Here is a 27,301-nt window from a genome sequence, read left to right on the forward strand (position 1 = left end):
AGGATACCAGCCACGAAGATTTTCCTACAGTTCAGAGGGATGTCCACATTACTAGGGCAGAATCCTGTTCCTTTCAGCAAGAGTACTGTAAATAAAACTACCTAACTATGCTTTCAGATTTACTTAATGTTATCCTCATTCCTAGTTTTATATCTAATGAGAAAGAAGCTATTCACAAACTGAAAATGCCGAGACAGCCATTCCACACTCCTTGGGTCTGAGTCTATCTTAATCAGGGACAAGAGCTGAAGGACCACATGATGCTTGTGTTGCACATGATCAATGGAGATGAGTGGTTTTGGTCTCTGGTCTGTTGTGATTAATGAACTCAGCGGCTGACAATTTATTACAGTATGTGAGCACACGTGTCCATGAGCCTGACCTTTTAACTCCTACTTTTGTTCTGTTTCCATGATCACTTCCACTACCTGGTCTGATTACAGTGTTCACAGGGGAATTTATGATTTAGTTTAGCATTCAAATATGTGTGTCTTCCTCAGTGAACTTCATACTTTGGATGAGCCAAGCCCTATAGTTCCAGGAAGTTCCTACCTAACAAGGAGAATTGAGCATAAACAAGCACCAAAAGTTTTGGGTCTTTTGGTGTAACTGACAAAAGATTGGTTGAACTTGATGATGTTAAAGGTCTTTTCCAACCTAGTTAATTCTATGATTCTGTGAAAAGGCTCCAGAAATGATAGATTTTGCTCAGTTGTTCAAAATCCAAATAGGCAAGTGACCACCAGCATTAGGGTATGTTAGAAGTAGAAAATGCAAAGCATTTTTGGAACTGTTCATCCCTACTCCACCTGCACGGCAAGCGGATTGCTGACACAGTGCCCAGATAGGAAGACTGAAAATGAAAGTCCTCTGCTATTGCTTAGGAAAAACAAACAACGTGCAACCCAACCTGACAGCCTCACTGAGCAAAATACATGAGAACTGTTACTTTCAAGCATATGTCTCCACAGGGAAGGAACTAAAAATTGAAATGGCTTTTTTTCTCCCCCCCAAGTATTAAAAATGGAAACTGTATATTTTTCCACAGACTCAGACAGTGGTTTCAAACCTGGTTTTCTGTAACATCAGCCTCTCTCAAAGATCTGCCTGTAGACATATTCCCTATTAATTAGCAATTTAGTGGCCATCTGTGAAAAGGGACAAGCAAATATGTTTTGACTCATTTAAAATGAAGCTGAGGATTTAATCGCCTTTACTTCCAGTAGTAACACTCATACATCTCTCTCTACATACACGTACACTCAATAAATGAAGTGAGGCAAAACCATGCAAGTCAGTTCATTGACAGATGTGAAGACAGTTTGCTTTACAAAACTATAATTTACCATATGTTCAGGAAAAACAGCTACACAGTAATACAAATTACATATCTTAGCAATAGCATCAAGCCTTCACAGAACAGAAATCCTTATGAGCAGCCCCTGGATACTTCATCTTTTTGAATCATTCATTGTTCCCAAACAGATGTACATTATTTGAGGTCAAGAATCAAAAGTACTTTTCAACAACCCATATTCCCCTTTGGTGGAGCTGACCACTGGACCACACTTCCCTAGAGCTACAAGGTAAGGTTGCTGCAGTCCCTCACAAATCTCATTAGGGGTTGCGCCTACCCATGGCAAAACAGCCAACAGTAAAACACTTTCCCCCTGACACCTGCAGCCACACTGAGGTCCGTAGGACAGCACATGCAGTCACTGCATTTGAGAGCGCAGGAATAACCTCCCTGCAGAAGGTTGCCCTGAAGCAGAGACCACTGAGGCCAAGCCATGCCTTCTGGAGCTTTGCCCCAAGTGAAAACCAACCAACCACAGGCTGAACACCCAATATCCACCTCCATCACGCCTTCCCAGTGTCTACACAGTGTTAACAAGACATACTCAGCCTCACTTCTACAAGCTTACATACTTTACACTTCATAGTAGGCCATTTTAATTTAGCTACCCAGATTTATTACTTTATATACTGAAAAAGGAAGTAATCTTACCTACTTCTTTTAAACAGCTCTCTGGCATTATGGCAAAGTACAATTACTAGTGGTCAATGGCTCTACAAAGAGGTAATGTAACATGAATGTATTTCTGCTACATGATGGGTTTTACAGAGGAAGTAAGCAAGGAGCAGAAGGGGATATATCAGTGGCTGAGAAGCAAAGAAAGCCAAATCTTGTCTTAGAGAAGATGGAACATAATTACAGAGCATGAATGCCATCTCTGTGGGCATAAGCACATTAAACACACATGGAAGGACACCAGTTAGGAACTGCTTATGCTTTCAAATACATGCAATATTCTGAGCCTTCTGACACAGGCATCCCATTTGGATGTCACCATGGTCCTGTGCTGACTTTAACACAAGTCTTTTAGTTTGCCAGTGGAGAAGACAGCAATACATGTCTTAAAAATCATTTGTTCACACAATAACTCCTCTCCTGAAACAGAGAGGATCCACAGACAACACTCCAAGGTCAACGAAAAGAAACATTGGTGCTACTCACGACTTTCCTCCTGAGAAACTATTCAAGATACTCAGCCAGTAAACCAAGACAAAACTAAAAAGTAAGTTTGCTAGAAACAAGGACCAGAAAGCCCTGCAAAACTGCACCACCTGGCAGCACTCCTCTGGGGAGCGCCACACACCATGTCCAGCCTTCCCCAGAGATACAACTTCTCACAATCAAATCCATTCTATGAAAAGTAATTCTAAAATATCAAACATGGGGGAAAAAAACCCATATGCTCCCTTTTTCTTCTTTCAAGAATGAATTCTGCGTTTTCCAGACAACATAGTTCACATCTAAAAGTATGTATTTCAAGAAGTTATCTGTTGTTATTTATGGTAATGATGTATGATTATGATACCCGACAGATTTAGGTTAGACATTAGGAAGTTCTTCCCTGTGAGGGTGCTGAGGCGCTGGCACAGGGTGCCCAGAGAAGCTGTGGCTGCCCCATCCCTGGCAGTGTTCAAGGCCAAGTTGGACACGGGGGCTTGGAACAACCTGCTCTAATGGAAGGTGTCTCTGCTCGTAGCAGGGGTTGGAACTGGATGAGCTTTAAGGTCCTTGCCAGCCAAACCAGTCTGGGATTCTGTGATAATACATCTGTGCTCTCCGTGTATGTATACACATATGCTACGTACATATGTATGTATGCACGTATATATGTAATTTATTCATTCTTAAGCTCACTGAATAGGAAGAGTTCACATGTCTAAAAGTAAATTCTTCCTTTCCCTCCACTTGACGCCAACATCTGTGCTCCAGGGCAGCACTTTTTGCAAGCTCCTACCAAAGCCTGCTGGCATAGCTCATGGAACAGTCTGAAGCCAAAACACCAAAAATCAGGGGGAGGGTGCAGAGGCAGTGCTATGACTCCAAACTGGATCCAGCAGTGAGCAAGCACCACACTGTTGGATTCGTTGGTTAGACACCAGTGGGAGGCAAGTGCTTACTGTGAGCTGGAGTGGTGGTACCTGCACCCCAATTGCTGTGGGGTAGCTGCATATCCAGCCCATATAAGCCCATGTGGGTCTCAGACATTTCCACACATGTTGTCCACCTCCATTTCAAGATAACCCAGTTTCTTTTGCAAATAAAGAGAAGATCAACATTTCAAAGGTGACTTTGCTCACCAAGTTGTGACTGTAAGCTTCACTGGCCACAGTGTTGTTTAACAAGCCACCCGTTTTTTGACACAGCACTTACTGCTATTCAAAATGAGCAGAGGCCAGAACACACGAAGGGAAGGAAATGTTACATTTTTCTTTCTGCTCATCTAAATCTGTCCCCATCAAGCTAATGGAAGTTTTACTATTTATTCACAGGAGGTAAATTAGGCCAAGGGGAAAAAAATTACCCTCCTATTAAAAATTTCCAGCCTATTTAAAGTATAATTTTGCTGAAATCACTTTGAAATATTAATTCACCTGTTACACACTCTCCCCATCATGGCAGTATTGGCATCTCAAAACCAATCTTGTTAACATACTGCCTTACTCAAGTAAACATAACCAGTGACATCCTCTAGGAAAAAGAGACAGTGCTGTTTCCATTCCATACAGAAAATGTATGGATTACTTCACTAATTTCACTGGACTATTTAAATATCCACACATGACTGTATATTTAATTATACAGTCTATATTTGGCCAGCCTACACTCAGCACTTCAAAAACAAGATAAATTCACACAGTTCTTAAAGACTTCTCCTCCACCAGGGAAGAAGTTAATGGACTGATGTGTTTGAGGTTGGACTTGGCAAATCCTGCCTATCTTCAACTGGAGTTTTTAGACAGTCAAACAATTAGACACTTTCTACATCCTTCATGGAAAGAAAAAGGCATTCCCTGTGCTACTGAAAAATAGCAGTAGCTTTTGAGAATGCGTCACTAGGAAGGTGCTAAAATAAATGCAGTGTTAATGGCAAAGGATAAACTAGAAATGATATACCCTTTCACTTGTTAGTGGGCAGTAACACATTAGCAGAATTGAGTTGTAATTACTTATTTCTGATGCTTTGGCAATTCACGGCCCCTGTCAATCCCATGCACAAATCTATGTGATCTGACATCTGCAAGATGAGGACCAGAACAGGAAAATGTAGCCATCAACCGTGTTATAAGCAAGTACCTCAGCTCGTGACAAACGTGTTACTTGGCCAGGGACTAATACGGATTTTTCTGACACTCAGAACAAAAAGCTTTACCCAGAAAACCTCCTTCCACTCCCCCACATCTACCCTGACAAACTTGCTATGGACCTTCCAGGTTCCCAACAGATCAGACAAAATTCTTCTAAGACAGCTCTAGCTCAAGCTCAGATCGATGTTTGAGAGCTTATTCTACAGGCAAAAGAGCGTTGTTTTAACACAAACTTTTATGGTGGAAGAATGTCTATCAATAATTAAGCTCTAAATAGCTGCAAATGAAACAGATCAGTTTTGTTCCTCCCATGCTGAGGAATGACCACAGCTCAAAACTTCAGCATGTTAAAAGCAACCAAGACTCTACAAAATCCAGAGAAATAAACTCTAATAGTGGATTACTTAGTTGCCATTCCAGCAAATACATATTGTGAAGAGTCCTAATGGTTCCCAAGTAGCTGCTCATAGGATAAAGGTGCTCAGATACGGACAGCTATAGGGTTAGAAATGTAAGGCTTCAGAAGACCAAACACAAACAGAACTGTTTCCCTCAAATGTGACTGCATTCATGAGATTTAAAATTGCCAGAATACTGTTTTTTCACAGTTTGCTGAAATTAAAGTCCATTTCAGAATGCAGAGCAGGTATCATCAACATTCATCTTACATCGGTTCCTTTTCACGACATTTTCCTATGATGAAGACTTTGAAGCAGGTACAACTCCAAAATATCCCTATGTACATTCTTGATTTTATGAAGGTTATGCTCGTTTAGTATACATAATACTGAATAATACCAGCTGTGCTTGTCTAGCTACTATCATAACCATAACCCAATGATCAATAAGCCAAAGGTCAGGATATTTCCTATTAAAAAGGCACCTTCACCAGGAAATATATTTGGAAGCCTGTTTTGTGCCCCACTGTCTAATGTACCTTCTCCCAAGAAAACCACGACATTTGCTCCAAGTTTTATATGAATTTCCCTTCTGCTACATGGTGTTTTATCAGGATGATGGGACTCCCAGCAGTGGAAAAAGCTAGAACAACAAAATTGCTAGAACAACAAAATTAACAACCTTTATAGCTGAAATACCCCAATCCCTGAGCCATCAAGAATGCTTCTTTATACTTCTCACTAACCTTCAGCCTGCTTAACACTGCACACGTACTCTCAGTATGCAATTTCAGTGTTGCTATAAAATGACACATTAGAATCAGTGCTTCACATTTCTATCATAACAGGCACTGTGCTGCTAATTGACTTTCATTATATATTTGGTTTTAATTTTCTGCTTTGCAAGGACTGATTTTTTTCTCCTCTGGATGTAATATTACCCTACAGAAGCTTCCCTCTTTCTCCATAGGATTATATGCTCTTCCACAAAGAAAGTAGATTTCTTTTTTTTCCCTCATTTTGGTTCAAATTCCACCCTTACCTAGAAAAATACGAACGTTGGCCACCATATGGTTCTTAATTCCAAGTAGCTCTCGAGGCACTTTGAGTGCAGATCATCTGCTGAAGTGACAACATGGCCAAAAGCTGGACAGCTTGGCAATATGAATCCTTCGTGACAAGGGAATGCAAGCCAGAGGTGCCCAAGGCCAGTATCATCCCAGTTGCTTTAGCATCTGACTGCACGCTCAGCCCAAAGTGGAGTTTCCGGCCTCTGGAGTGCTACTGTTCTCTCTCCCTTACAGTGTGCTCCTGGACCTTTTCTCACTCGCCAACTCACTTGTCCAACATGTACAGCTCTCAGACATATAAAGATTTTGCCACATAACAAATGGAGGCACAAAGGTTGTCTGTGCCCACCATGGTCCATTAATTTTTAACACTTCAGGCTTTACACATTTTACAGTTTACTTACAAGAGAATATTGAAAGGATATTGACAGAATATTGCCCAAAAACTGACTGAATTTTTGCTAGTCACAGCAATCCTCCAACCTGTAATCTTAAAATTAACCAGTAAGAAATACCTATACTGCCACCAAAAACACTTTAAGCTGCATAATGTTTGACATGATTCCAGATGTTCTTATGATATCAGTATTCAAGACACACAGCAAGTTGACACTGTGTGTGAGGGACAGAACCTCAAATACTTACAGCCAATCATCATCATGGCAACAGCAAAGATCTTCTCCCCATCTGTTGTCGGAGCGATGTTCCCAAATCCAACACTGGTGAGGCTGGTCATTGTAAAGTACAACGAGGAGATGTAGACTGAATCCTTGCTTGGCCCACCTTCCCATTTCCCAAAGCCTGATGTGTTAAAGCGGTAAGGTGTTCCTATTGACATCCCCAGCTGATAGAGCCAGCTCTCAGTTCGGATCGTGTTTGTATCCTCATCGATAACTTCATAGTCTCCTATGCTGTACCAAATGCAGGCCAACCAGTGCGCTGCGAGACCAAACACGCACACCAGCAGGACCAGGACTGCTGCTCCGTATTCAATGTAGTGGTCCAACTTCCGAGCCACGCGACCCAGCCGAAGCAGCCTGACCACTTTAAGTGAACTGAAGAGGCTACTGATGCCCTAGAAGGACAAAGCACAGTGACCATTAGAATCTAATATTAAAGCAATAGCACCCATAACTGCAATTTCCAGTGACACGAGGGGATCTATAACAAATAGATGGTCATCAGATAACACCTGAGAGACTGACACATGAAAAGGTTAGTGGCCCTTCTCAGGGAGGGATATACGCACTCTTGTTCTCATCCACTAACATTTTGTGGGTTGTTCTCTCAACTCCACTTTCAGATTATTTGAATAGGCCTACAAAGACATTTGTAAAGCCTTCAAATGACAGGCTGTTTATTGCACATCCAGTTGTGCAAGTAGACCATCCCTGAGGATCCTGATGCTATTTTAGGCTGACTGAAAAATAAATGTGGAAGTCACTGATCATTAAACCATGCAAATCTAATGCTGAGAGGAACATAACCAGACACTTACTGAATTCACTCCAGCATCTGGAGTCACAGACTAGTTACTTATGATCCTGGGCAACACACATCCTCTCATGTCTCAGATGTAAATCAGTTTGAGTATTTAGCTCAGACATACCAGGAAGATAAATCAAGAAGCCCAAAACCCACTGGAAGTGCCTGGTAACTTGTGATTTTTCAGTGTAATAGGACATTGCCTAGGACTTTATTTTCATATGTAAGAATTCACGCGCTGATAATCAGTCTTCTGACATTTCTCACATGGACTACACAAAGCTTAACTAAGTTCAAATATTTCACTGCCTAATCCCCACATCATATTCTTCTTACGACAGCTTTGGTATCAATGTAGTATTTCTATGCTGGTACTACCATGGCTCCCAGAAAGCAGAATTAAACCAGCATGCAGGATTTGGGATTATGAACTTTTAGACAGATTTGCAATTCCATGCATAATAAATTAAACCAAAAAATTCAAAGCCATTTAGGGCATGAGAAGATCTGAATAGCCTTTCATAAAAATTCTTTCTTTTCCCTACTCCCTCTTATCAAGACTGTTTCATATATAGAAGTCTGATTGAAACTTAAGCAGACTGGTTTAATGAGTATCTCTGAAAACACATAATTGCATACTTCTGGTCACCAGCTTTTACTGGAAGTTTATTTATTCCTAAATATGACTGATTCAGTATCTTAGGCTGGTTCAATGCACTAGAAGAGATGTTTTATTAAATAATTACATAAAGCATATTGACTCATGTTCCCCAGGACTGCAGCAATGTATTTCCCCTTTATTTCATGAATTTGTCATGATTACATTGGCTCATTTTCGGAGACAGATGTAATTTGTTACCTGGGAACACACTATCAATTCATATTAAGTATTTGGACAGGATCTAACACAGCCAGGGGGAGGAGAATAAAAAAGGAAGAACAAAAAGAGCAGCCTTGCTTTAAATCATAGATTTGGGGAGATCTGGAAGAGACCAAGTGATCTGTTTTTCCAATGCTTGTCTAGACAAAACATTTCAAGTCACTGATGCAAAATTTCCTTCACAAAGGACCAATTTAATTTCCCTTTCCCATTCATTCCACAGCCAGGTCTGTTTTGCGAGCAGTGGAGCAAAGCCTTGATGCCAAGGCAGAGAATATGACGCAGAAGGCAAAGGCCTTCATTTCCAGAGGAGGGAAAGCAGGTACTTCTGAATGCTCAACTCAGTATGGAGAGGAAAAGCAAAGAGGAAAACACAACAAACTGTAACATGATAACCGTATTTTAGAACTGGATATGAAAGTCCATAAGTGACAAGATGGATGGTCTCTGGACTCTAAAAATCCACATTCTGACATTACAACACAGCCTCTGACCCGTTTCCTCAGGACCAATGCTCATTTCTCGCCTTCCTCTTTGCAAATGTTAACAGCAGAACAATCATGTTCTATATTTTGAGAGGTCTCCAGCAAAGGTCTGCTTTTGGCTTTAGTCTCGAAGCTGGAAGATTCACAAAGGACTTAAAAGGTTGGAATTTGTTTAATTCTTAATTGAAAAAAAAAGAATTAGAAATAACTGGGGGGGGGGGGGGGGGGGAATCACAGAAGAATTTGGGTATGAAAAATGGGACTGCAAAAGAGATCATTTGAATCAGATTTCAAACATTTCAGGCAAACTGCTTTGCTGCTTCTCCTCATTTCACTTGTGAAATTCCAAAACCCAAGAAATTTTGTAAAAACATTTAAAATGTAATAAAACTGCATCATTTGGGAGAACGTGAGTCTACAAATTCTGGCCAGGGGTAGAGAGAAGTAGGGCTTTTGTACAAAAAGAACTTGCTTATTTACAGAAAATACAAACTTGATTTGGTTGTGTTGAAAGGATGCATTTAAGATGCAGATTAGACACAATATTTCACCTGATGCATTGTCAATAAAGAGGCTAAAAGTTCAGAAGCAGCTTTGTAAAGAAAACAAACAAACCTTTTTTTTTTCACCATTAACAGTATTTTCTATTTGATTTACTCAGAGGAAAGGATTTGTCTGTTCTAAATGGATCAATATCAAGAGGAAGAACAGGCCCAGGGAAATAATTATTCATGTAAGTCTCCAAAATGACTAAGTGACAGAATTTCAAATGGGTATAAACAATGGAAACTTAATAGACTGTTCAAAGCTGATACAGTAGAGAAAAATCTGATCATTCTCCAATACTTTAAACCAGTACTCTGACACTAAATTTAGCAAGTAATATTTTAATACAAGAATAGATCTGCTGGATTCAAAATTGACATTTTTAGATTGCCACTTTCCAAAATAGAACTGTACTTTTAGATTACTGTCCATTTTCATGCTCTTATCAGTGTAGATTATTTTTATACCTTTATCATACAGATGGCAGCATGATGTCATGCATAAAAGCCTGAACTCAATTTACTCTTCTTGATGTGTGTCCCACCCTCTTAGCTCTGCCACTCCTACAACCTTTGAGAGACAGATTAAGAGACATCCAGAGCTCCTTCTGCCCAAAGTAAGTAGGAGCCTCAGTTCACAGAGCCAGAAACTGCACTGCAGGTCCCAAAGAGGCAGCCTCAGATGCTCTGCTCTAAAGAACCACCATAAGGAATACCTTTTAAACCCACTACTCCTTGTCCTTTATCAGTGACTGTAGCAATAGCACAAGGGGTGATGGGTTCAAACTGAAACAGGGGAAGTTCAAGTTAGATCTAAGGCAGAAGCTCTTCCCTGTGAGGGTGCTGAGGTGGTGGCACAGGGTGCCCAGAGAAGCTGTGGCTGCCCCATCCCTGGCCAGGTTGGACAGAGCCTTAGGTGATATGGTCAAGTGTGAGGTGTCCCTGCCCATGGCAGGGGGTTGGCACTGGATGATCGTAAGGTCCTTTCCAACCCAAACCATTCTGTGATTCTATGATTCTGCGATCTGTGTGGCAGTCAGGGAGCGGGCAAGACTAAGTAATATCCCACAAAATTCTACCATTGCCTGATTTGCTCAGACACAGTTCCATCTACTAGTACTCTATTCAACAGAAACCTTCCCCTGAGGGTATGCAGAGGCTAAGAAACCTGTTACATGACCAGGGTAGACAAACAGTACATTTTTTAAACTCTACTTTATTACAGAGAGAACTTGTGTGCAACACTTAAATCTGCAGTACTTGGTCAAACCTGGCAGAAAATGCCTAATTTCCCATAAACTTAAATGAATGACACTAAATAAAGATTCTACCGCTGATACCCGCATACAGTTGTTGAGAAGTATTTAACAGGTTGGCAGGTTTACTCTCATTGCCAGTAATGGCTGATGCATAAAAACAGGAAAGTCTGTAGTGAGTCTCCTCCAAACCAAAGGGCAAGCTCAAAGCACTGAAAGCCAGAAGAAATAACTCTGTATTTGCTGATGGAGCAAACTTGAATGTCAAAAGCCATTAAAATACAACCACTCCCCCTTCCTCTCCTCCTATGCAATCTTTGCAGAGTGGAACTGCACCTCAGACTGAACAGAAAAACAGAGCAGCCTCAGTCCTAGAGGAAAGCAGGACCCACATTTTATATGCAATGAGAATGCTTCGTAAGTCTGCCCATGAAACAGTGCCAGAAGTAAACTGCCATGTGTAACGTGTCATTAGACCTACTCACTAGATACCGGGCACATTTACACAGATCTTTTTCTTATCTCCTTGTTTTCTGCAAGACCTGGTCTACTGTCAGCACCCCTTGTCTCACACTGGAATCTCAGCCATGTAAGTCATCTCCTTTCCAAACAGAGGATCCATGATATCCATGTTTTGGCTCTAGCTTTGCACTTAAGAACAGAAGATTTGTGCCATTACTTCCATATCAATAGAAAGAGATGGAGAAGAGACACTGTGATGAAGTACTTTGTGAAGTGTTTTGAAAACGTAAGGGCTGTAAGCAGAGTAATTAGTAGTTACTTGTGTTATGTTCCCCACGATCAGTGACAGTGGACACTGCAGTGCTAATGCTGTACATATAAAAAACACTTGCTGCTGTTGATTTGCTATGCAAAATTATATTCAACTCAATTCATCCAATACTAAAATTCCACCTAGAAAAAACAAAATACAAATTGTTTCAGAACCAGTAATAAAAATTAACTACAGCCCTTCGAAACAAGCGAGAACCCATTTTGCCTTCCAAAAAAGACGTAGGATGAAGAACTGAAATGCAACTTCTACCACACCTCCTTCAGCTGTAGCAGCACTCCCACTTTAGTAACCAATTCAATCTGCATCACAATATTCACTTTTTAGGCCTTTATTTACTTTCCACTTATACAGATAGAAAATACACTTAACCCAAGCATTAGGATTGTCTCTCTGCTCAAAGGAAATATGATTTACTTCCTTCTTACTATCTATTTTTAAAAAGAGAAATATTCAGTACTAGCACAAATCTGTTGTAAGTTTTCCAGCACTTTCCTCTCATATGGAACTTGTGAAGTTCAGGCTTCATGTCAATTACAGGGAAATGCAGGAGACTAAAAGCTAACCATTAAGAGAATGAGAATGAAACAGAACAAAAAAATAAGTTAATTATTTATCCAAAAAAGGAAGGCAACGAACCGAATGTATCACTACCAGAAGCGAGGCAAGAGCCATGGCCAGTACCGCTTTCTCTGTGATCCTGAATCTGGCTCTGCCTATCTGCAGTGACATGGCACCCTGTCAGGCCATCGTTAGGACTCCTCATTTCTGTTATTTGCCTCTTCTGATTTTCTTCATTAGGCCTGAGAACATGACCTTTCCTACCGATTGCCATATTTAGCAACCAACAGATGAGATAACGTTATCCACACAGGTCAAAATCAATATCAAAACCCTCTGGTTGCTGCTGTGGTTTTTCAGCACTGAAGAAAGCAGACCTCTAGACTCACAAAGCTTATTTTAGTCAGACATCTGCAAACTTCATTGGAATCAAAGGAGAAACAGCAATAATTCATGGATAAGAGCACAGGGGGTGAGAAGAGATGGAAAGACTCATTTTTCATTTGTGAAGCTGTGCCCATGCTTGTCTCACACACACATGCACAATCAAAGCCCAAAAAATCCAGGAAAACAAAACTCTTCTTTTTTTTATTAACTTTGAGAGGAAGTTATAGGAAGGAGGATAAAGAGAACATGTAAGTAATCTAAAGAAATCCCACTTTCCATAGTATCAAGTAAAAACTCTGCTCCTGACAGACAGCAATCTGCTTCCCAATGCTTCTGATTCAAAGCAGCTTTTCACTTATCTTGAAGAGGCAAATACCCAAATAAGATTTAGTGCTACTGGCATTTCATACCACTACATCTTTCCTATTCTAATCCCATCCCCAATATGAAATAGACTATAAAGCAACCATTTAGCTACTCAAATAAATACCCTTTGCTGTCTCATCTGACTTTCTGCCTCAGATCGATACAAGTACGCTGAAAGAGGGAAAAAAGAACAGAGTAACTGATCCCTGACTCCGAAACATGCTTCCCTTTATATGCAGTGCAAGTATCACTGTAACAGCAGCTTTCTGAAGTAATTCAGAATCTAATATATTCAATTAGCTCTCCTTCTTGGACAAAGGCTATCACCATACACTATTGCTGAAAATGGAATTCAGCATTTAAATTCTTTTAGCCTTATACAGATAGAATAGCTTATGCAGACTACTATTCTCTCTTCCAACAGTAAGATAAATCAGGTCATGCTTTTCAAAGCTTGAAGAAGTAGCCCTGAAACCCAGTAACACCCTTACTTATCTGTGACTTAGCAAAAAGACTAATCTGAACATCAGTAGTGCAGAAGAGGAGTTGGCATCTTAACAGCCACAGCAGAACCTACAGAGTAGGTGTTGGACAGGAACGCAGCATACATTCCCCTCTGGTATTCTTTTGGAAGTGGCTATCCATCAGCAGACAGCATAGATGTGTCTGAGCCAAGGTGTATGAACCTGGGCAAGACCAGGGAAGCAAGCCAAATATAAATGATCTAAACACCTTAAGCAGGTTTACAGCAGAGGAGAGAATTTAACCCTGCGTGGAGCTCTGTAGTGCCTATATACAACACCAACACAATTTGGAAAACAGAGGATTTAGGGGGAAAAGGCAGCCTGCCCCTTCAAAGGTTGACATAAAGGAGGCACTTCATTATTAGCATGGGTGTTGGGGTTTTAAGGAGGAAGGTTAGAGAAACTCAGATTTGACTGGGGGAAAAAAGGGTAGCGGGGGAGTAGACAAAGAATAGAGACACCCTGAATTAAATCCTGAAAAGATTGTGAACAGGCTCCTTTGCCTACCTGGTTTATAGCCTGGCAGTCCACGATATCCCAAGAATCTCCTTTAATTTTAATTAGCCAAAGCAAAAATGTTCATTCATTTCCATATTTATCAATAGACTCACATGCAAAACACAGCATTGCCTAATTGGACAGATCCCAGTAAGAGTGGTGAACTATACTCTGTTTCAAACAGATCTCGTATCATACAGCTGTTCACAGTTGAAAAGACTTTAAAAATTATATTTTCCAGATTGCGAAATTCATCTAACCCAAAATCTTTATTTCTAGGCCCCTATTTATTCCATAAAACTGTAAACGTGATAATTTATTCCCCCGTCCCTTATTGCAAGGGAATGGTAAAACAAGCTTAGGGTGGTTGCATGCTTTTCAGCATAGCTACTTCAGTAATTCCTAGATAGCTAATTTGTATTAGCATGAGATTATTCCACTAACAAGGCTTAAATTAATCTATTGCAAAAGTACTGCCTCAGAGAGTTGCCAACAATCTGACCAGCAACACATTCATTTTTTCCCCTCAACTCACTGTTTACTTTCCAGCTCCACCATGCTCACTTAGCACTAAGTAGCTTAATTTTCTTCCATTACTTCTATATTACTTCTATTAGTTCTTCTATTACTTTCTTCTATTACTTCTGGGATTTTTTATCATCATAAATTTTGTCCTTTCAGTGCTGTGTAACTTCTTTGCCTATACTCTAGCTTCTCTCTTATTCATCCACTTAAGTGAACACTACATCATTTAGATTAAATATATCTTTCCTGATGATCTTTTACTATGCCTCTATTTCTCTTGCACCTCAACTAATAAGAGTGATATATAGTTCTCACTTTGGCATCAGCCAACAATTGATCACAGTGTTCTGTTCAAATACAGACAGCAAGTACTATTACAAACTCCCTATGCCAGAGATTTATATGGTGGTGACATGACTGGATTCCACTCCTACCATGAAATTTCACAAGAAGAGTGTCACATGTAATAAGTCAAATTTTTTCCAATATAAATTATATCTTATGGTGTTACAGCTGAAAACCACAGTATAAAATTGCTCAAGCTGACACTGCAAAAATATGCTTCAGCTTGCCTTTGGAATTCAAAGTCTTAAATTGCACTGTTCTTGGCAAAAAAAATTGTGGAATTCTCCTTAAGCCTGGTTTTTATTAAATCTGATTAATGTCTGAACACAAAAAGATAACATTATTCCCCAAAGTAGGTGGCATTTCCTTAAGTGAGAAATAATGCTAATTACTGTAAAACCATTACTGACAAATCTTATTGTAATCATTCAGATTCAAAAGAGATTAATACCACGTTTTAAAGGCTGTGTAAACTTTTGACCAATATTTTCTTTTCCTACTCAAACTACACAATGATGTATTGTCTTAACAGTAGAAAGTTTAAGCCTAGCATTAAATTGATTCATCAATCAGTGCCAGATTTTCTTTTCTTGCAGTTTTATGGCAGGTCAAGAAAGTAATTCACATTAAACTGCATAATTAGCTTCCCATGTAAAAAAGCCAGGAGAAACACTGGTAACTCCTTGCATTTAGGTAACAATGGGAATTTCTCTACGGCTGTTTTTCCTTCCTTTGCTGAATCTGTTCATGCCCGAGTATCTCTGCTGTCTTTGAGCACAGCACTTGAGATCAGAAGCTTCATACATTCTCATATTTAGTTCTATGGCCTTGAATAAAAACATTAATGCTTTTCCTTTCCTCTTTGATCTGTAGAATGTGGCTATTCATCCTTAAGTGTCTCTTGTATTAATTGTAGTTATTAATAGTTGTATTGATTACTATTTAATGAATTCAAATTAGTGTTGTGGACAAAAATATTCTCAATCATGCAGAGAGGAAACTGGAATTTCAATTATATTAAAAGATGTTAACTGAAAATATACTTGTGTTCCAAGCTGCAACAAACCCAAAGAATTATGAAATTGCCTTAAAAAACACAGAAGTCACACTCAATTTTGTGTCAAGAAAATATTTTCCGTTAGATCTTCTAGTGGAATAACGAAGTAAATTGCAAAACAAAAAGTGACTTCAAAATAGAATAAAAAATCCAGTATCAAAATATTTTAAAATGAGGATCTGCTTGATCAACTCTAGTTTCAGGTATTAGAATTAATCTTATATTGCTGGATCACTTTAAAGACGACAAAAATGGTTTCACTGTTAATCTACCAAGAGCTAAGTGATGCGACAGTTTCCAAATGACCCAGAGCCAAAAGAGCCTCCACACCCCCTACACACAGCTTTTTACTTCTTCAGGTCCCATGTCCCTCACAAATCAATTAGTCTCCACCACAGTAATTACACTATTTTTAAAAACAAATTGACTTGTCAAGTCAGTTCCTCCATAACACCCTCAGTGTCTTCAGGGATGTTCCTTTTAACAGAGGACGACAGCAGGCAGAAGCAGCAGTGAGCTTCCACCTGCCCCAGTCCCCCCTTGCTACAGGGACTGCGACTAAGCCAGGATTCCATTTCCTCCTGTTTAACATCATATACGGAAAACATCAACACAGGAAAATAGCAATTCATATCCTTCATCTCATTTTACCACCATGTTGACACCGGGTAGCATTTAATACCTGCAATTTTTTGTGGAAGAGTATTCACTTTAGGACTAAACCAAAAAGCCCCACAGCAGCCACAGCCACCTACTAACTCTAGTCTCCTGGCTCTAAGGGAATTCCCTTTAGCAGAATCAAAGTGACACACAGATAACAATCCAAGTTTGGCTACTTGTGACTTGAGAAGCAAAAGCCTCACAGCGAAATTAATCCAACTGTGAAGTAATATGGCATGTAACCTGGGGCGAGAGACAGGTAAAAATCAAACGAGCAAGTTCAGAAGAAAGGGAGTTGACCCACAAGGGAATACTCTCCACACCAGAGAAAAAGATACAAGGCAAAGACTTCCTACTTTGAAGATTCCTTGAATGTGGCACTTTCCCCTTTAATCTTCTTTAATAAAAGATCACCTTTCTCTTGACAGCCAGCTCATGAAACAGTGATCAGCATATCCTGCCCTAACCCACCAGAGGCGCGCACTGTGTTACTGGTGCTGGCATTGCTGCCAAACCCCTCAGGTAGCGTAAAGCAGTCTATGAGCCCTTAAACAGTAGTCCAGCAATTTACACCAGTGGAAACTCTGCTCTAATGACTCTGCAATGATTTATACCAGCTAAATGTCAGAACCCACTAGGGGAAAAAGAGATGAACACTCTTGAAAGGATAGCATCAAGAAAAATGTTTCTTCTTCCCTGGGCATGACAGCTAGAATAACTAAAACTAACACTGTACACTGATGGAGACTGTTGAAGAGCCATAGGAAACCTGAAGTACCAATCAGCTTCTCATTGTTACAAGGAAACACTGAGATGGAGAACCGAGATGGAGAATTGCTACCATGAGCCTGATAGTGCCTGTGCTCAGCACAAGGGCTGTCACAGGCACTGGTGCAGACGTTTTCCTCAGGGTGTTCTGTAGGTAACATCACCAGTCTTGAGTTAGGAAGTGTTCCTCCAGCAAAATCATCAGCAGAGCAGGTTGCTACTATCTGCAGTATCTGCAGTGGGTGAGAAAAGCTTCCTCTGACTCCCACCCCCTGCTTTCTTTTTACTCTTTCAGTCTAAATGTCAGCAACTGACAAAACAGCCACTCCTTCCATTGCTTTATCAGTGCCATGGCAAAGTAATATGCAGGCTGGGCCCTTTTGACAAACAAATATTTAAGGACAAGTCTCACAAGGCTTTTTTGCTTCATCTCATTTGTGTTATTTCAGTCTGTAGCTTTATATAAAAAGAAAACCTCTCTAGGGAATGAAATACCAAATAATACCATGGTTTTTCAACTACATTCAATAGTTTGCCTACTTGTCCTCAAGTCATTGAGAAAAATACTTTATAAACCATAAATGAGATAAAAAAAAAAGTAGGCAGTATACTTTTATAGAAGTAATGTGGGTTTATGTTTGTCCTTTATAACATGGGCACATTTTAAAGGAACTCCTAAAAATTAAATTTTATTTAAATTAAAGACTAAAACTTAAATACTAAGCACTGATGTATGTATCCCAGGGTTAGTATGTGTCACAGATACACAGAGACACATAATGAGTTGATGGCAGAGATTTCATAATACGTAATTAGAAACTGGACTGCTGGAATCCTGCTTAAGATTTTCTTAACAATTCATTAACCCTCTGAACTATTTAGGTGTGGAATCTGAATATATTTAGACTAGGAATTTTTTCTTGGCAGCCTGATCCAGTAGGAGAATAGGCAGCTAAACCAGGGTGGTACTGTGGTTTTAAGTGCCTAAATGTTAGTTCTTTTGCTGACTTGTGTCCTGTTCCCAAAGAAATGAGCAAGAATTAAGCAGTTAGATTTCCAAATTTCTCCTTATCCTTTTGTCTAATTATAGAATTACCTAACAAGCATCAAAATAGCATCTTGAATCACTTCACCTTTCTCCTTAAACAACTGTTGCCAAACGGTGCTGCATGGATCACCAGATACCCACACAGTACTTTGTGGTGGTCTAGGAAGATCTAGTGAGTCACTGCCTGCCTCTTTGCCACCTGTTACACTGTATCAAAAGCAGCTGAGAAAAGGGAATTTCACTTTCCAATTGTTCATGTGAAGAATTGCCATTAGCAGACATACCCTGTTTGGTCAGCCCTGAAAGCAAGAGAATCCTGCCCTAGGAAACTATTCTGACACAGCAGTTCAAGCTACTCATGGGAGGTCAGATGAAGCAGTTCTCCCCAGTGCTGTACAGAGGTTCTGCTTCTGCCTGTCCTCCTGAATGCTGAGACTAGAGAATGAAGGAAAATAAACACGGATTTCTGCCACCAAAAACCTCAGCCTCTCCCAGTGCAGGTAAAGATGGACCCTTCTGGCTAGGACTTGTAAGCAAACTTCTAGATGTGCTGAGGGCAGCTACTAGAGACATATGTACACAAATTAACTATATTTCAAAGCATCCATTTCTTTCTTCTCTCCCCCAGCTCCCCCCAACCATGAAGTAATAATTAATGGGTGGAACTCGTATACTGACCTCATCAACGTTCTCAAATGCATTGATGACATCATATGGCAAGCATGAGAGCAGATCGATCACAAACCAGGTCTTCAGGTAATTCATGCGAATGAGCTTTGGGTCAGAGATCACCTCTCCTGCTGGCCCCACAAAGGTGGTATGGAAATTAAGCACAATGTCCACCAAAAAAATGACATCTACAATGCTGTCGACAACCAGCCATGCCACATTGTTCTGTTTGGTTTTAAAGGAGACGTTGTAAGGGACCAAAATAGCAGTGTAGAAGGTTAAAATCAAGATGATCCAGTCCCAGGTAGTCTTGAAAACACAATAATGCAAAATGATATGTGGTGGAGTCTTTGGTGCCTCTTGTTTGTACTGTGGGAGGATTTCCGAGCCCAGCTGCAATACCTGTAGTCACAGAGATTTCAGAAGAAAAAGAAAATATGCTTAATGTATTGATGCTATTTTTCACACTGTAGATTCTCAAGCTCAGTATAGCAGTTGATTAAAATACAGGCCCATTAACTCTTCTTATCACCACCAAATGCTAAGCAAGCCAGGATAAGTATTCTGTTAAACAAATCAGCATCAACCTAAGACCAGTTGTTTCTTTTAATGCCATTAGTTACTTTTTGACACTAAGCCTATGTCCTGGGTCTCCGAGACATCCAGAGGCAGCTCCTTCAGCAGTCTAAATAAAGGAGACAGATAAATGATGGGCAGAAAGGCAGTTGCAAAGAGAAATCAGTGGCAAAACCAGGAACAATACCACAACTTCTGAGTTCCAGTCCAGCACTGGGATCACTGGACCACTCTGTTTTTCCACACTGTCTATTTAACTCTTCATTATACTGTACCTGAAACAGTCTTATAATACAATCTATCATGAATGCACAGGTCATTGTTCCTCTTCTCTGGGCCGCACAGAACCAAAGCCCATAGTAACTATCATTAGATTCAATAAACCCATTTTGAACCTTAATTTGTCACTGAGAGAAAAATCAGTGTTTTCACTATCTGATGGTGCGCAGTTGAGGCACAATGCAGTTAGGTCTGAATTCATAAAGGCTGTAATCAGCAGAAGATCATCTGTCAGCATGTGTTTTAAACGCTGGACCTGAACCTGGGCACAGCTCCAAGTGTTCTGCGTAACAGCAATCTTGATCAATGCTGCCCATTTTAAGTCTACTGTCTCCCCAGTTCTGCACACTAGTGCAAAGAGTGTACATTTAATCCTTGGGAACTAAAGTTTCTTTTACATGCCAATGGACATGAATGAGTTTGTTTATAGCTATGGATATACATGAGGGGGAAACCAACATGAAGGGCCTGTCTGCAAATAAATTACATTTTAAGATGAAATTTACTCTGGGTGAGTTATGGATGAAAACTGAAAAGAAGACAGAGATTTGCTCAAGTGGGGTGTGTTTGCTAAATGCCAGACTCTCAGAACCTGTGAGAACTCTTCAGGAGCATGGTTCCTTTCTCACATTTATTTACAAGTAGTTCAGAGCAGTTGGGAGCAGAGAAGGAAATTAAATGGCCACCTTCTCCGGGAGAAGATCAGACAATACAGCTATAATAGGAGGATGTCTTCCTTTCATGCTCCTTATCTCAGCTTTTTAAACGTCAATTATTTAGACAGGGATTTTTATCTGCAGGCTTTTCTGAGTGCTTTCTGCTATTCTTTTTCTGTGAACTGGTGGGCTTTTTTTTGCAGCAGATTGAGCCAAGGGGACTACAGAAAACAATCAGCTACAAGACTCCTACTTGGACAAAACAGACTCAGATCAAGTTCCCTGATGCTTTGAATCTCACATAATCACTTACTCTTGTGCACAGCGGGGGTCAGACACTTTCAGATCACAGTCCCTTGCACATGTGTAATGACAATGGGAAGTACAAGCCTGCTGACTTTAAGCCCAGTATGTTCTCCAGAAGAGAAGCAGCATGACCTGCTCAGAGACCTGCGCATTAGCACAGAGGCATCAACAGTTTGAAGACAAAAGAACTTAGTATTTTCGTTTCACCGAGGAACCTTTTCCTCTAAGAAGAACCCCTGCAGACCAAACAAGGACTCAGACATGTCTACTGCAATACTAAGTACTCTGCCACTCCTGACCCTGTTTCACACAGGTTCTCCATGCTACAAGAAGAAGAAAAAGAAGAAAAAGAAAGCAAAATAAAAATGTTAGAAGTTGCCTTTTGAGAGGAGCTGGAAGCAGCACAGGACAGAAGTGGGAAGCACTGAGCTGCTACTGGTTTGTATGAGGATTTGCATGAGTAGCAGCTCTAACATACAATCCTAAGCCTGAAATATGCTTCACTGGGCAAGGAGAGTCCTCTGCAACATTCATTCACTGGAGTAACTCATCACCAAAACCAAGCACTTTCTATCATGTAGCAACATTTTCAGCCAGTTAACTGGATTTCAGCTCGAATGCTGAGATTTTACTAGCGTGGGGAGATTGTATCATCCCTTAAATGCAGGGTGAACACATAATTGCTTCTTTTGCAACCACATGGCTCCTAGAGCTTATTTTATTTAGCTTCTGATATAATATGAAGAAGTCAGACATTTTGGTAACCATTTCAATCAGCACAGGAACCTCAACCATGAAACACTGAACAAAAAAATCCTCTTAGTTCTATTCGGATTGATTCTTACACATACATACATCAGTTCTAGACTGAGAATTGTATCATGCACTCCATTTTGGCCACCAGTGGTCTCTTGGTACTCCAAGAACTTGTGGAAATCTTGCATCATCCAAACTAAAGTTACTGGAAAATGTACTAACGTATTCCCATATACCTGAATAACACAAACAAAGGCAAGAACAATCTCTTTTGGGTAATAAAGAAGGGGCTAAATTATGGTGTCCATTATTTTGCTGTAAATCAAAAAAAGAACTTACAGCGAGGCCAGTAGAACTGCAGGGATGTAAAACTGAACTGAATGCAGAGCAAAACAGACTTCTAGTTTCAACTCATTAAGAAAACAAACAACTTTGCTGCTTCAGTGTTTTAAAATGCCATCACCAAGTACAAAGCACTCTCCTCAGCTTGTTTGACATTCCAGGGCTACAGCACAGGAAAATCAAAAGATTGATGTCTTCTTCCTTTTTTATTTAGAAAGTAAATGTACTCTAAGCTACCTGAATGCCTAGGGACCTTATTAATAAGTCTTTTGGATTTCCATTACCACCTTGGAGTCTCTGGTTAAGCTCCAGCAGTGGCTGGCTCAAGTGACCAGGGGCCATGGCTTTAGCTGTCTCCAGTGGAAGGCTGTGCACCAGCACTGTGGGTATGAATCACAGAATGGTTTGGGTTGGAAAGAACCTTAAACTCATCCAATTCCAACTCCCTGCCATAGGCAGGGATGCCTCACCCTAGACCATGTCACCAAGGCTCTGTCCAACTTGGCCTTGAACACTGCCAGGGATGGGGCAACCACAACTTCTCTGGGCACCCTGTGCCAGCGCCTCAGCACCCTCACAGGGAAGAGCTTCTGCCTTAGCTCTAACCTGAACTTCCCCGGTTCAGTTTGAACCCATCACCCCTTGTCCTGTCGCTCCAGTCCCTGATGCAGAGTCCCTCTGCAGCATCCTTGTAGCCCCCTTCAGACACTGGAAGCTGCTCCGAGGTCTCCACGCAGCTTCTGTTCTTGAATGGAGGGGCAGGGACAGGGCAGGAGAGGGATGACATAGGGATATCAATCACTCACAGCAGGGGGAAAGCCACCTGCAGCAAACCTGAGGCATCTCCCATCTCTTGTTTGGGTGGGGGTGGCAAGTTCCAGCCCTGGCTCCCTCTCATTACATCACTAAAGCACACCTTGTAAAACCACTCCATCTTGCTTGCACTGGTAGAGATATGAACTGTCGTTTCACAGCTTGAACCACAGAACACCAGGTTGGAAGGGACCTCAAGGATGATCTCGTCCAACCCTTCTAGGCAAAGCACAACCAAGACTAGATGTCCCAGCACCCTGTCCAGATGAGATGTCCAGCTTGAGATAGAAGAGCATTGTCACAGCTCACACCACTTCTCCTGGGAAAAGCAACTTGCTTTACATACTGGCAAAAGTCTTGCAGCCTCCTGGACTGCAGGCCAAGAGCTTTCAAAGGCACCAAATTCTCCTTTCGTTGAAGGAAGAGAAAAACACCTGTAACGAAGGTTAATTATCTTGGAGAACAAGCATGTGCTTTTAGCATTAGGCACAACAAGAGAACCCAGTGCTGTACAGGACCAACAAAAAGATGTCCACAGAGCTTTGTGCTAAAGACCTAGGGTTTGTCAGGTTGCTCTACTGGGAGCTAGGAGAGCTCTTCTCTCCACTTTTTGCCACACAGTCTATTCCATCCTACACACATATACACTACCCCTGGGTTATCTGGAGATTAAGAGCTATAAGCCCCACTCTCCTGGTACCATATACCAAAGCCAGATAGATCAAAGAGAAGCCCTATTCCAAGCTGCTCTTGCTGCACTCCAACCTCTAGGGAAAGTAGTGCTAACCTGAGACACAGTGGCTGCTGAAGCAGTCAGGTGTGGTTAGCCACCCACATGAACTAACTGAATTCAAACTGCTTGTAAATGTACTTCTCCTGGAGAGGAAAAAAAAACCCACAAAAGATGAATACAAAATGTACACAATTATATAAACCGATATGCTGAGCTTCCCCCCATGTGCACTGAACAAATCTTTCATTACTATTCTTCTCTAAATAACTGAAACAGCCCTGGGTTTGGAAGATACTTCCCTGTTATGCAGTTATACCATAGTAAAAGAAATATTTGTTTCAGAGAGTTATTAATGAAAGTATTATTCCAATTACTTATGATTCATCAGCCACCACAGCTGTATTATCTGCATTTATTATTTGTGGTAATGATGCATGATGTTTTAATAGCTCTCCAAAGCCAGAGAATATTATTTCAAGAGCAGAAATGACAAATTTCATCATGAATTTCACAAGGCTGTGTTTTGGGTTTTTTTAAACATACAAAATGAAAAAGCTATCCTAGATTTGTTACAGACTGGTGAACACATCACCAGTCAGGGCTTGTAAAAGCGCATCAACAAGTGGTTGCGATTTATTTTTAAGACTAAAGGACTGGGAAGAAAAAAAAAACCCAAACCACACAATCATCCATTTTCAGCTTAATCTCTCCCTTTTGTGTGTTCAACTGCACATATTTGCTTTCTCTCACTCTCCCTTACTTTTTGTTTTCATAGGCACCCACACAAATTGCTCCTAAGCCAAGGACTAGGTGCTAAGCCTCAACTTGAAGTAGATTTTAATGGCAGTTATAAGTCCCTGGTAAACAAAGTTAAGAAAAAAAAAAAAGGCAGAAGTTCCATTATTCAGCAGTGCTGCTGAGCACCACTGTCATTTTTCTGCTTTTACTTCATTCTTTAGATCATGACACAATCTTGTTTATCCAGAACTGCCTGGTCAATGTACAGAGTACACCAGCTAACAGCACAGGTGCAGATGACACATGCACTATGCAGTGACCAGGAAGAATGGTCCCTCCAGTCAACTCCTTGGTGATAAAGCCACAGAAATGAATAAATTACTTCACACTCTTCTTGCAAGATGTACTCTCAGAGTTCCCCAACAACCCTGCATTAACTGCTTAATTAATTTAAGCAGTTTTCATATGACTGCTGTTAGAGAAGTCAGGCTAAACAAACCTACACACACTGGCAAAGCCAGAGGCTGAGGCTTGACACTGCCTGTATTACTCACGACCTGCAGATAAACCAAAGTGGTTTGTCACTAACACCTTCCTTAAACTAACACGTTATAAAAGGCAAAAGAAATTGTAAGCTTTTGTGGCAAGCTCCTGGTTTGTATTTGTTCAACACTTTGCCCCACTCAGGTTCTAGGACACTACTGGCTCCTCAGACATTCAAAAATAAGTGATAAAGCACTAAAATAGACACAAATAATATCCCAACAAACAAAGAGCCTCCTCAAACAAACAAGGTGGATGCGCAAGGCCACAGCAAGTAGGAAAAGAAAGAGAATGGATGTTAATTTGAACTTAAGATTCTAAATAAACTACTGCAGAGATGAAGCAGGAAAAAAAAAAGGCTTTGAAAATACAACAGGGAGCAGTTAGAGATCCCGTGTTCAATATTACCAGCAGATCTTTCCAGAATAGGAAGCCTGGCACCCCAGATATCTTCAAGGGGAGAAAAGTGAGCCTGTCTGTATGATCATCTGCACTCTGCTTTTCTCTAGTGTAGTTCTATTAACTTAAAGTTAAATTAGGGCAGATACACAACAAGGTACCTAATATCACAGTTGGGGCTAATGTTCTTTTTAAACTAATGACTGCAATATTCAGTCAGCAATTAAAGAAACCCATTTCAGACATGTGAACTATACACTTGCCCTTTATTATTTGTAATGAATCAATTGCCTGTGCCACTTAGAATGCTTGCAAAGACTTGTTGAGCACATGTGGCTTGCAAGGAGTTTCAGTTATGTGCAGTAACTTAGGTCCAGACTAAGGTTTGCTAAGCCAAACAGAATAACCTCTGACCCTTTGCCTTACATTCTACTGCCTATATTATAGCATGAACTAAGGGTAGACTTCTCTCAAGAGAAGGAAGGATTATTTGATGCTAAGTCTTGAGTAGGATTAAGAGGGAGACTATTCCAAATTCCTCAGGTTGGACATGGGATAATCAGATGGTATTCCTACAGTAGTGTGTCCATGTGAATGTCTGCCCCCCTATGCTAGTATGATTTGTTATTTCTGTGCCTCCAGCAGAAATCAATCTCCCATTCTTGAGTGTATCTACATTAAATACTGAATAGGTAAGGTCCTGTCCATGGGAATTTCATTGTCACATGTGATAACAGTACAGGGCTGGGCAGGAGTTATTTATTTTGCATAGAAACTAAGATGTAAACAGGGCAAAATTAAGAGAGCACTGTTTATACAGACACTGCATGGAAGCCATCAGTGGCTTACAGCTCCACCTACACAGGAAGATTAAGAATTACTGACAAAGAGTTACAGCTGCTGCCATAGCATTCACAGCAACAGATGAGACAGGAGTGCCACGTCCTATGGCCATGCTGTCACTAACACTGTGTTGAGACTTCCCCTAAACTGCTTTCACACCAGGGGGACCCTGCTACTGGCCCAGGAGACAGCTACAGGAAACTTGGAACAGTCTCTCCCCCTCGTGGTGAAAGCCCTACAGCCCTAAGTACTCCACCGAGCCTCCTCTGCCCGGTGCTTTACTCAGAACATTGAGAAACTACTTAAATCACAAGGTTTCATTCTCCTAATCTGTCTACAGTGTTGCTTGTGGCATCTTACAGCTACTCCATCCATAAAACCAGTAAGTCAAACATACATTTTAACCAGTTTGTAAAGCAGGATAGGGATTCCACTGAAGAAGAACTAGACATCAATGAATGCAGAGAACAACCATGTCAAGGATTCTCCAGAATTTCCTTCCGTACTGGCCTGTTTCTTTTACCTCAGTGTTACTCAAGTGAATAGTCCAAGATCCTACCAACATCAAGGTTCTCAGAAGAACAGAAACTAAGCAAAAAAGTATTACTTCAGTAATAATGGCATTATAATACTTTGCTGAGATACAGAACACACCACCACAATTAGGTTACATGAAGTCTTTTGGACACCTGCTTCCATTCCACTGTCATGGGACACATTTCACAGCACACATGCCATGTTCTGAGCTCCTATGCCTGCCACCAGCCTAGATTCCCAGGGCAAGGGAGACAGACACAAAGACAACATACCAGAGGGGCTAAACCCATTTCTTTAGGGTCTCTCAGGGAAAGAAAACGTTACCTCAGCGAGCCGTGAATGCTTGTGGACGTTCTCTCCTTTCTGCACGCTGGGAGCAAGCTGCTGCAGCACACCCCGGCTGCTTGTGAGGGCACGGGTCAGGCGGGCAAACTTCCCCCAACCTTGAGAAAACATGCAAGATTATACATGTTACCACAAGAAAAAGCTGCAAGTGTATCACAGGAAGTGTCTCTCAAAAAAAGAAGAGAAAAAACAAACTTAAACCAGAGCTAAATGCTTTAATACTGACCATGAGGGAGTATAATTTAACCAAGTACCAGCTAAAAGCAAGTCACAAAATAGGTGTCAGGGTGGTAGGGTAAAAAAAGCCAGGACTTGCAGTGCCTTAGTATTCAATGGCTCGCCAAGAGTGCTGCTACATGAACTGCATCTTTTGTAAGGATAAATGTCCACTTTACAGTTATCTTCTGTTAAATCCAGTGGGCAGATCTGGACCTCACAGCACTGCAGAACACA

General features: G+C 40.7%; 1 protein-coding gene across 1 annotated transcript; it reads right to left on the reverse strand.

Annotated features, from left to right (window-relative positions):
• Nucleotides 1-6,775: 6,775 nt before the first annotated feature.
• On the reverse strand, nt 6,776-26,959 carry LOC104402593 (potassium voltage-gated channel subfamily H member 1; the record flags this gene model as incomplete). Its single annotated transcript, XM_010010502.1, has 3 exons — nt 26,828-26,959; nt 18,992-19,384; nt 6,776-7,205 (listed from the first exon to the last, which is right to left on the reverse strand). Coding segments are annotated over exons 1-3 (955 nt in total), but the record flags the coding sequence as incomplete, so codon positions are not given.
• Nucleotides 26,960-27,301: the final 342 nt, after the last annotated feature.

The sequence above is a fragment of the Nestor notabilis genome, unplaced genomic scaffold (assembly GCF_000696875.1).
Source record: "Nestor notabilis isolate BGI_N333 unplaced genomic scaffold, ASM69687v1 scaffold22822, whole genome shotgun sequence".
Lineage (NCBI taxonomy): Eukaryota > Metazoa > Chordata > Aves > Psittaciformes > Psittacidae > Nestor > Nestor notabilis.